The 10935-nt window shown below is 47.2% G+C and overlaps 1 protein-coding gene across 1 annotated transcript in view; it reads right to left on the bottom strand.

The window, feature by feature from the left end:
• The window catches only part of CLCN6 (chloride channel, voltage-sensitive 6), a gene marked incomplete at its 5' end in the record, with an annotated part of 14091 nt that extends 4338 nt beyond the window's left edge, over positions 1-9753 (bottom strand). Inside the window, 17 exons of the mRNA XM_009071461.1 lie at positions 400-586; positions 1148-1254; positions 1397-1556; positions 1657-1810; positions 2143-2269; positions 2650-2776; positions 3672-3838; positions 4081-4194; positions 4557-4689; positions 5331-5389; positions 5486-5553; positions 6135-6261; positions 6490-6596; positions 7238-7304; positions 7981-8046; positions 8577-8642; positions 9694-9753. Coding sequence (XP_009069709.1) covers positions 400-586; positions 1148-1254; positions 1397-1556; positions 1657-1810; positions 2143-2269; positions 2650-2776; positions 3672-3838; positions 4081-4194; positions 4557-4689; positions 5331-5389; positions 5486-5553; positions 6135-6261; positions 6490-6596; positions 7238-7304; positions 7981-8046; positions 8577-8642; positions 9694-9753 — 1896 coding nt within the window. The remainder of the gene's footprint in view (positions 1-399; positions 587-1147; positions 1255-1396; positions 1557-1656; positions 1811-2142; positions 2270-2649; positions 2777-3671; positions 3839-4080; positions 4195-4556; positions 4690-5330; positions 5390-5485; positions 5554-6134; positions 6262-6489; positions 6597-7237; positions 7305-7980; positions 8047-8576; positions 8643-9693) is intronic.
• Between the last annotated feature and the right edge of the window lie 1182 nt (positions 9754-10935).

Here is a 10935-nt window from a genome sequence, read left to right as displayed (position 1 = left end):
TCTAAGCTCCATTCCAACCCCTTAACATTCTGTGATTCTATGTACTATCTGATCACAGCTTTATGCCACCAGATAAGATGTTCCTCAGCCAGTGCTGCTGCAGTACTTGTTAAGAATAGCCAGCAGGACTGTACTTCAGTGCCAAATCCAAACTTTTCCATGTCTATCCTAAACAGGTTATTTAGTCCTCTTAACTCCTGCCTCTACGAACACAGCCCACTCTTCTGTCTGTGCCATCACCTGGAGAATGGAATGAAATTGAGTCCTTGACAATTTTGTATTGCTGTAGGTGCTTATCTCTGACCTGAATGCTGCACAAAAGTCTAGACAACAAAAGGGCTTTCTGTCTGCCAAACAAAGCTCTCTGCTCTGCAGCTTATCAAACAAGCAATTTCTTACCTTGAACTTGATGTTGTTGCTTATCAGCTGATTTCCCTTCATGAACTCCCTCTCATTGCCCCTGTTCTCAGTGACCACAGGGAAGGCGTGATGGACTGTCGTGCGCAGGATGCTAACGAGGGACTGGATCCGGGTGTGTGGGTACACATAGGTCAGGTTGGGCTCCATGATGTCACTGGCTCGTAGCCTGAGGAGACAGAAACACAAGATTGCTGCATGCACTGTGTCAGCAACAGAAGGCTGGGGATGGGCAAAGAAGGAATTTCTCCAAATGAGATCCTGAAGGAGTCCACTGCAGTTTTACTCTGCTAACTCACCTGTGCCATCAGAGGTGATGACACAACTGATTTCTTAACATTTCCCTTAATGTAACATTGGATCAGTGATGCACTATAGGAAAGGGAAAATGTTCCACTTATAACACAGAAGCTGTTTAAACATTACTGGGAAAAGAGGACAGGTGGGAAGGAAATTATATTCTGCAAGAAGCAAAGTCTAGTGGTTTTTAGAGTTCTTGCTGAACCTCATAAATCTGCCCCTCAGAACTCCACCCAGAAAGGGCTTCAGCATCTCTTTCCTGCCATGGGCCTGTTGCCCAACTCCTTTCACAGCAGCCCTCACAGCTGCTCCTCTCAGAGCAGCCAGGTTCCTTGGGGGTGAAGCATCATCTCTCTGCACTGAAGTTTTTCTGAGCGAGAACCCCACCACAAATTCTAACTCAGAGCCCTGCCAAGAGGAGCAGCCTTACTTATCCATTTCCACCTCTGTTTCCCACTCCAGAAGAGGCACTCCTCGCAGGTTCACATGGATGTCATAGATGCCTTTGTTGAAAAAGTCTCCTGTCCACTTGGCTACCTGCAGAGCAAACAGAAAGGCTACTGAGTTTTCACTCCGAGTACCATCTTTGGCTTATCATAGCCCCAGAAGGAACAGAGATTCAGGGCCAGCACATGTTCAAGGAGCCAAGAGAAAGGCAGAGCTAAGGCCCTGCACTCACCATGAGGGTGATCATGATTGGGAGCCCATAGGTGATCTCGTTGGTGGACTCAATGAGGATGACAGTCAGGCTAATGGTCATGCGAACCACTCCTCCCAGGAATGCTGCTGCCCCGATCAGTGCGAAGGTTCCTGAGTAGATGTGATCCAGGCCAATGTAACTAGGGCAAAGCACAGAGCCTGCAGTTTAGAATAACTTGCCTGAGAGCTCAGCATGCACCTGCAGCACATCCCTCACACACACACACACACTCGATGCACCTTTTGAGGAGGTTGGCGACCAGGCGTCCGAAGGCAGCGCCACAAAGCAGTGATGGCACAAACAGACCACTGGGCACAGAGATCCCATATGTCCAGCAGGAGAGTAAGAAATAGAGAAGGAAGAACAGGGACAGGGTGACTGGGCTGAAAGTACCTGCAACACAAGAAGAATCATGACTAAAGGGGCACGGGTCTGTTGGACAAAGACAGTAGTCTTGCACCATGCACCCCTCAGCTCATAGCAGGCTCATCTCACAACAACTGCTGAGTCTCTCAGTCCAAACACACATGCAGACAATGAGTAAGTGAGAAGAGAGGAGAAGCAGACCTTTCCTCCCATGAAGGAGGCTTTCACCTGTTGTGCTAGCAGTCCTCAGAGCCATGAAGGCCTGAAGATGCTCCCAGCTTTGTGATGCTTATGACAAGGCTGTTCCAGACAAGATGAAGCCTAAGCATGAGATGGAGCTCTGTCTCCTTACTACTCACCATCCTGGTGGAAGAGCTGCAAGATAGCTGACTCTTGAGGATTGAAGAAGAGTGTGGCCATGTCATTGTAGGTATCGTTTGGGCAGAAAAATGTTTTGATGCTTGAATTCACATCCTCTGACATACCCTAATGCAGGACACAAAAGACACAAAGGAGTTACAATCCACTCTCTCCTACACCAGCTTTTGGGCAGAATGGGAGTAACATGCTGTACAGGGCTGTCAGCCCACACTTTGGCAAGTTCAGACCAAACATCAGTACAGAGATGGGGCCTACAGCATCAATGGGCTCCCTGATTCAGAGCCTGAGCTGCTGTGCCAAAGTACAAAAACACAAGGGTAGCTTTCATTATTACCCTAAGCAACCATTCACCCTGCACCCATCCACAGGCTCTCACTGCACTTCTGTTATGTTCTGCACACTGTCAAAAGCTCATTATGTGCCTGTGCTTCTCTGCAGGGTGAACAATATGACAGGAAATAGAATCTTCACATAAGATCCCTCACCTGCAGGCTCAGGGTGTCATTGCCACTGTGACTGGTGGGAGACATCTGCCTGCATTCCCCCAGAACCATGGAGGCTACAAAGACCACGACAGTGGTGGTCAGTGACACCAGCAGGCTCTCCAGGACTCTGAAAGACACAACAGAAACCACACACTGAAGCCACACTGAGCACTGTAACCCAGTCCCAGCTCTCCACATGACTCTGATAAGGCTGCAAGAAGCAGCAGTCACCACAGCTTAACATCAGAACAAGGGACACTGCAAATCAAGTTGAATCATGACTTGGCTCCCAGGGATTGCCTTAACTCCCCTTTTTAATTGCTTGTCCCAAAAAGGAGCTATTTCTGCCCAGAGAACACACAGCAGTCACACATAAAAAGCCCCAGGGAAGCGTTCAGTGATGAGGTTGTTCACATGGAAACAATGTTCTCTACATCCTCACAGGGTAAAAGGCAAGACAGGACAGGGTGATGCATAGTCTCTCATAATACCTTTGTTTCTAACTTCTTTTCTAAACTTCTTTTTTTTTTAAGCCTGAGCTTCTTACTTAGTAATTGCTTAGAACAAACAAATAGCTACTTTCCAGAATAACACAGCAATTCCCTCTCTAAATAGCACAGATATTAGCTCAGTTGTGGATTTAATTAACCAAGATAATGAAAACAAACCAAAAAAAAAAGTGAGATCAGCTATTCAATCCACATCTGTTTGGACAAGACATCAAAAATTCCTGCACGGAGACAAAGCTCTGGTTTGTTCAGCTTCTGTTATAAAGAGCTCCCTTCACTGCCCTGGAAGGGGTTTGCAGCTCTCCAGGCATTACAAAAATGCACAGGGACTGTAATATCTGTTTCCTGGTGTTTACTTTGAGTTCTATGGAGACTTTGTTTTGTGATTTCAAAGGTAACAGGTCTAGGATTTCCTCCAGCTCCACTCACTGGGTCTTCTAGATTGATGTTTTTGCTTTGGGACTCTGAACATGGATCAGAGATCCCGACACAAAGTCAAGAGAGCACAAATACCTGACCAGCTTTGGCTTGGGATGCACATTCCGCATACGATACTTGGCAAGTCTCTTGTTCAGGCAGTTGAAGGTGGCTCCAAGAAGACCTCCCACAATCCCCATCAGAATGAAGAAGCCCAAGTCCACAGCTGTCCAGAGGTGGCATTTCTTATCAGATTCAGAGCACTACGTGCAGAGCAGCATAAAAAAAAAAAAAGCATTACAATAGTTGCTGCACTTTCTTACCAACACTTCTGTCTCCACAGCAGGAGATTTGGAGCAGTTATGACCAGGAGGAACAATTCTGTCTGAGGCTATCAATGCACTGCCCTTCCATGAAATACAATCATGTATAAACCTCCCAAACTAGCACAAAGAAACACTGAAATAACAAGAGAGTGGAGGGAAATAACAGCACTAAATCTTACCTTAAACTCGCCAAAGTTCAGCAGCCCAGGGAGCTGGAAAGAGCCCCAACTTCCAAACTGAATCCCAGAGCGGAAAAAATTCAGGGTGAAGGTGGCAGCCATGGAACAGAAAAGCTGTGAGAGTAAAAGAATATATAAAAAGGAAGAAGTGAAGACTCTCAAAATTAAGATTGGCACAGTCAGCTCTTCCTTGAGGCTTATGCCTGGAGAAGGGAAGTGACTGGGGAAGGGATCAGACTGCAAAGAGTGCAGGCACAAAAGCTCTTTTTTACACTAAATCTGCTGCCTAGAGCTGTCCCATAGCTCCAGGTAGTACCAGACTCATCTCTGCTCTCAATCTGTAGCAACTCTGGAGCACTGATAGATCAGGTCATCTCCTTCCTGCCAGGAGAGCTCAGGAGGAGACAGGATAATCTGAATGCCCTCATGGGGAATGCCCTAAGGATAAGACACACAGAAAGAGAGTCATCACTCACCACTTTCCATGTAAGTCCCTGGTTCCAGAAAGAGGAACCTTCTTCCAAGCTAAAAAGAGTGCCTCCAATTGGGGCTCCAAAGGCAGCTGCAACCCCTGCAGCTGCTCCAGCAGATACAAAATCCCTTTTATCCCTGAAATGAAGAGGAAGACAAGCTCAGTTTAGCAAAGTAGAGCTCTGGGGAATGCTTAGGTTCTGCCAAGAGACCATTCCCATTTATGGATATATCCCAGGGTACAGGAGTGAGAGCTGGGAGAAGTGCTGGCCATGGCAGACACCACCACTCATTCATTAAGCTGTTGCAGCATCATGCTCTTTCTGCAGGGCACCAACATGGCAAAATTCTGGCACTACACAACTGCCCAGCACATGAGGAACCATCCCAGACTGTGGGGTTCCATCATTGCTTGAGAAAATACAGAGAGAAAAGGGCAGGATTCACATTCAGGTGAACCTCCTGTGTACTACATCCTGGTCATAAGGAGTGAGTAACTGAGCTTGTTCCCAGCAATGAAGCCATTTAACCATCCAGATTAAAGGTTTTAACTGGGTAGAGATTTGCTGAGAACTACAAGAGAAAATCTATGAACACAGAGACCAGAGCAGCATGGAAGAGTCATGTCCTGGTGTTGTTTTGCTGCAGAATGAAACTGCAGAGCACTAGAGAGAAACTGAAAAACCAGCTGACAGGTTCAGCCCAGCCCACCACCCTTCTCCCAGCGAAGTCTGCTCACTCAGCCTCCTCTCCCTTCCTCCACATCCTGGGTACAGTACCTGTCACTGCGGAAATAGGGAAAGTTAAACTGGATCTTCCTCAAAGAGATGCTCTGGAACTACAAACAAAGTAAAGATTTAGAAACATAGGAGATGGAAACCAACTCTTACAAAGCAGTGGCATGACCAGGACAGTGATCCAGCCCAGCACTAACCTGTGGCAAGCCAGCACCCACAACAGCACCACTGTGAATCATTGGACCCTCTTTCCCGACAAAAAGACCTGGAAAAACAGGACTGATGAGGCAACACAATTCCCCCATCACACCCTCCCTTCCTGACACCACCAGAAGAGACAGCTCACTACTCCCACACCATGGCACAGTTTCCTGTGCCAAGCTCCTCTCTCTCCCCTTAAGGCACATTAAGGTGCTGACTCCCTGTTCCCTCAGCCCCCAGATGTTTGTGATGACTTGCACAGACTTTGCACCCCAAGTGGGTAGAATCATTGAAAGAAAACTGTTACAAGGACTCTGAACTCTGCAGGTTATTCTGCCCTGCTGCCTAGCACATAGCTGACTTCAGGCTGCTCCAATGTGTCCTGGAAAATTCTCAGGTCTCCCTCTTAGACAGAGGCACAAAGAGTCATGTCTGAGCAGCCCATCCAGAAATACATCTGTTCCCTCACCAGTCCTGATCCTTCTGTCTACTTTCTACTTCATAAAAGCATTCAGGGCTCAATACTCTGCTCCAGAGCACCAAAATAATTTTGCTGGAAAGGCAGGATAAGCCTTCTGTACAGCATTTTTCCCCCTTCAGTGACTCCTTACCCCAACAAGATCAACACATCTCAGCCCTCCTTACCTCCTGCCACACTGAAGAGCACTCCCATAGCTTTGCACACCACCGTCCGCAGACGCACAACCCCTGGAACCTTCACCCCATTGAGGTAGCACTTAATTTCAGGAATTCCTGATCCAGCTGCTACAGGCTGCAGGAGGGAAACACTGACACTGTGATGGACTGATTTCATAGCTGAACAACATCTCATCAGCCAGCAAGGGACCAAGAGCCCTGCTTAGCTAAATCAATTAGTACTGCAAAGCTAGTTTGATGTCTTGGGGCAGAAAGTGCTTCTGACAAAGGTATTTCATATCCAGGATCTCAAGTTAGAGGAGAGGGAGGCTGTGTAAGGAGCAGCAGTGGACTGAAGTCTTACTTGGATCAGGACCAGAAGACTGGCAAGAAAAACAAAGGTGAGGTTGAACCCCAGCAGCTCCAGCAAGGACAGAGCAAGGCAGCCTTTCTCTGTGCATTCCTCCACGGCTTCAGGGGGGGTCAAGGAAAACAACACTCCAAAACACAGCCATGCAATAATGTCGGAAAGGAAAACAACACTCCAAAACACAGCCATGCAGTAAAGACTGGGCATCCCACTGGCATCAGGAGCCAAGCCTGTGCTCCCTAATCCAGCCAGAGCAGCTCACACAACCCATGAGGAAGCCAGGCTTCCTTCTCAGAGCTCAGGACTGAGTTATGAGGAAGGGAAACTACTTGTTCTTTCAGCCTTTGCCTATGCATGTGCTACTAAACAACACTCCAAAACACAGCCATGCAGTAAAGACTGGGCATCCCACTGGCATCAGGAGCCAAGCCTGTGCTCCCTAATCCAGCCAGAGCAGCTCACACAACCCATGAGGAAGCCAGGCTTCCTTCTCAGAGCTCAGGACTGAGTTATGAGGAAGGGAAACTACTTGTTCTTTCAGCCTTTGCCTATGCATGTGCTACTAGAAACATTTCTTGGTTTCAAGGGCTGAATTACATAAGCAACTTGGAAACTTGATTAATCATGAACAACATGACTGGTGGCAGAAGTGTGAGAGTCAGCTGTTCTGAGCAAAATGTGGCAACAGAAAGGAAAAGGTCACTTGAGTCCATCAGGGCCCCAGACACGAAGTAAAAGATACAGCTTTGCACCACCTGGAACTTGAGCTGCGTGAAGAGCCGCACAAAGAAATCCACAAAGAGCCCCACCTGGGGAAGAGAGGAGAGATTGGCCACCAGGAATTACTACACACAAGTAACAAAGACCACCCTCTAGTAAGTCCTACCAGAAGTATGTACACATGGGAGGACAGAGGATAAAGAAGCAAACACAAGCATTGCTCAGAGTAACCTTGGAAGCATCTCCTGCCTCCAGTTCTCACTGGGACAGATCCATCCTAGAGTTATTCCTGAAGAGATGCATTTCAGAATACTAATCCTGCAGCATTTTTACCACCCTCAGGATACTTCAGGGTCCAGGAGAAAGCTGGAGTTTAACTGAGGTATACAGTCAGCTGAGCTAATTCTCAAAGCACGTGCAGTAACACTAGTACTGCCAAACACACAAAATACAGTTCAGCTCTAAACTCACATCCTGTTTTATTAAGTGCTTGCTGTGGGCAGGTTTTCCTGTATGCAGAATTAAAGGATTTGCCACATTACAAAGAGAGCACAGCAAGCTCTAAAAGGGAAAAAAAAAAAAGGCTTCTTGGAAAATAATCTAGCAACAACCTGCTGTAATTCCCAAAACACAACTCCAGCTACTAAGCTCTCCACTTCATGAAAGAGAAAGTTTCCTCTTCTTTACTCCTTAGCCATTGACTTCTAAATTATTCCTGCTTAGTCTCCTGAATTTTCCTCATTCCCCAAACAGCATGACCCTTACCAGTCCTGTGCAGACTCCGATAGCAAAAACCAGCACCCACTTCACTGCTTCATATCTCTGAGCTTTCTGTTTAGGAAGAGGATACAAAAAGAAAGGGGGAAAAAAAAAGTCAGGTCAATGCAACATAGAAACAGGGAAAGGAAAAAGGTGGTTTGGGGCTCCACAGCTCAATTACAGCCAGAGGGATAAATCAACAGATGATAGTGAGAACAGCAAACTGAAAATAGGGAAGTGAAAGTGCTGAACATCTCACTCACTTCAAACCTGAGGATCAGAACAGATGCTGGGAGCTATAATATCCACACATATTCTCCTTTTTCTTGGTAGAGAAACCAAGAGAGCACATAGAATTTCTTTCATAAAGAAGAAATCCACAAAACTTCGTGCAGTGGAGCATATTTAGAACCCCAGAATGGCTTGGGTTGGATGGGACCTTAAAGCTCATCTTGTTCCTTATCTTTCCACTGGATCAGGTTGCTCCAACTCACATCCAACCTGGCCTCAAACACTTCCAGTGATGAAGCAACCACATGTTCTCTCTGCTATCTCCACAGTTTCATCTCTGAAGCTTGTGAAAATAAAGAACAAGGCCCTACCTTGTTGTCCATGGTCTCCAAAACTTCCAAGTAGGGGTCATTGATGCAGCGATCATAATCCAAGCTCTGAAATGCCAAAAAGGTCAAGTTAAGAGAATCAGCTGCAACTGATTGTGCAAAAAAGGCTATGGCTAGAAAACCTTGTTAAAGATGATACAAGTCATTACTATCCCCGCAGCAGATTTTGCAAATAGGAGAAAACACTCCTGGAAACAACTTCATTTATGTATTTCCAGCCAAGTCAGACCCTGAGAATTAAGTGAAAAAACAGACCAATTTCACTGTCCAAGCTGGGAGAGACAGGGAAGCAAACAGGAATACAACTGATCAACACAAACTTAAATTAAAGAGGTCACATTGTACAGATCTAGACTTTACTTCTTCAAGTGCCTCCACTCTGACAGTGCAGGGGATAACACTGGGTCTTTATACTTAACCTCTCACTACAACAGGAACACGAGGAATTCCTCTCCAGATGAACAGCATCAGTTCTTCAGTCTATCACAGCAGGGAGTTAACAGCAATAGTTTCCCTGACATACTCACAAAACACCACCAGTTCTATCTACATCTTCACCTTTTCAAGCCAAGCAGTAACAGGCTGTGCTGGTGACACCCATACTGACAGCAACTGCTCTACATAGCTCAGGGCCATCATACAGCCAGGCAAAAGGCAAAACCCTCCTGTAAACAGCAGCATCTGAGACATGGGAAGATGTGCTGTGAGCCAGCACAACAACAGAGCCAGCAGGAAGGCAGCAACAACCAAGTAGCTACAGATGCTTTCTCCAGTCACAAGGAAACGAGGCCACTAGAGCCTGTGAATCTCACATTGAAGAAGTGGAACAATGCAGCAGACTCTGAAAATTAATTTTCTCAAGTCTGACTTGAGCAGCAGATGTTCAAGCTCTACTCACAGGGCTTTATTCCAGAAATGCATAAAGATTAGGAGCAGTTTTTTGCAAGTACAGTAACTCTTGGTATTTCTGCTTATGCCAATGCAATCTAACCAGTGATGCATTGTGAGTACCTGTCCCGTTACAAACTCAAACAGATCAAAATCTGTCTGCAGCTCTTTCCACATTCCTTTCAGAAGCTACTATTGGTTAGTTTCCCACCTCATAGTCTTTGCGTGGAAGGATCTCATCTTCCTCTTCATGAGTTTCTCCTAGGATTGTCTGCAAACCAAACAAACATGGGAAAGGAAAATCATGAGGAGAATGAATGCACAGACAGGTGCTCATGAACACTGGCAGCCAAGCCAAATTACCCCAGGCCTATACCAGTGTTGGATTACCAGACCAACACTTACTTTGGGGTAACTGTACAGGGTCTTCTTCTCTTACTTTAAAGCTTGTCCCTCAGTCAGAACACACACATCTCTTCTATACCATAGAGTCATCAAGGTTGGAAGAGATCTTTAAGATCATCAAGTCCAACTGTTCACTTGTCACTGCTGTAACCCCTAAACCCTAAACCATATGCTGCAGTGCCAGGTCTAGACACCACTTATACATCTCCAGGGATGGTGACTCCATCACCTCCCTGGGCAAACCCATTCCAGTGTCTGAGAGCTGGGAGCTCCCCACAGCAAAGTACTAACCCATATCCCAGTTTCCTTCACAGCAGTGATTACAGGGAAGCACAGGACAATAAACCTCCTGAGACACCATTCTGCTGTGCCAGGCAGTGGGAGAGAGACCCTGCCAGCACCACTGCCCCACAGATCTGCAAGGGATGCTGTGCACAGGCTGGCTGGGGCACCAACCTCTGGGGCTGGGTAGGAGGCCCAGATGAAGAACACAGATGGGGGCAGAGGACAGCACTGGCCAGGAGTGACAGTGAAATGGAATATGACACCTGGCTGAGCATCATCTGTGGGGATGGGCCAGGAGGCACCAGCACTGAGGTACAAGGGATGGAGGTACCTGGGACGGAGGTACTTGGCCCCGAGGGATGGAGGTACCCGGGGAGAGAGGTACCCAAGGATGGAGGTAGCCAGGGATAGAGGAACCCAGCCCTAAATGATGGAGATTCCCACCCTGAGGCATCAGTCCCAGGGATGGAGATACCCGGATCCAAGGGATGGAGGTACCCGTGGATGGAGGTACCTGGCCCCAAAGGATGGAGATATGTGGCCCTGGGGATGGAATTAGCCAGGGATGGAGGTACCCGGCCCCAAGGGATGGAGGTTCCCAGGGTTGGGGATAACCGACCCCAAGGGATGGAGGTACCCAGGGATGGAGATATCCGGCCCAAGGGATGCAGGAACCCAGGGACGGAGATACCCAGGGATGGAGATACCCAGCCCCAAGGGATGCAGGTACCCAGGGATGGAGATACCCAAGGATGGAGGTACC

The sequence above is a fragment of the Acanthisitta chloris genome, unplaced genomic scaffold (assembly GCF_000695815.1).
Source record: "Acanthisitta chloris isolate BGI_N310 unplaced genomic scaffold, ASM69581v1 scaffold25513, whole genome shotgun sequence".
Taxonomy (NCBI): Eukaryota; Metazoa; Chordata; class Aves; order Passeriformes; family Acanthisittidae; genus Acanthisitta; species Acanthisitta chloris.
The sequence above is the reverse complement of the archived record's forward strand: the minus strand, read 5'-3'. Positions and strand labels throughout refer to the sequence as shown.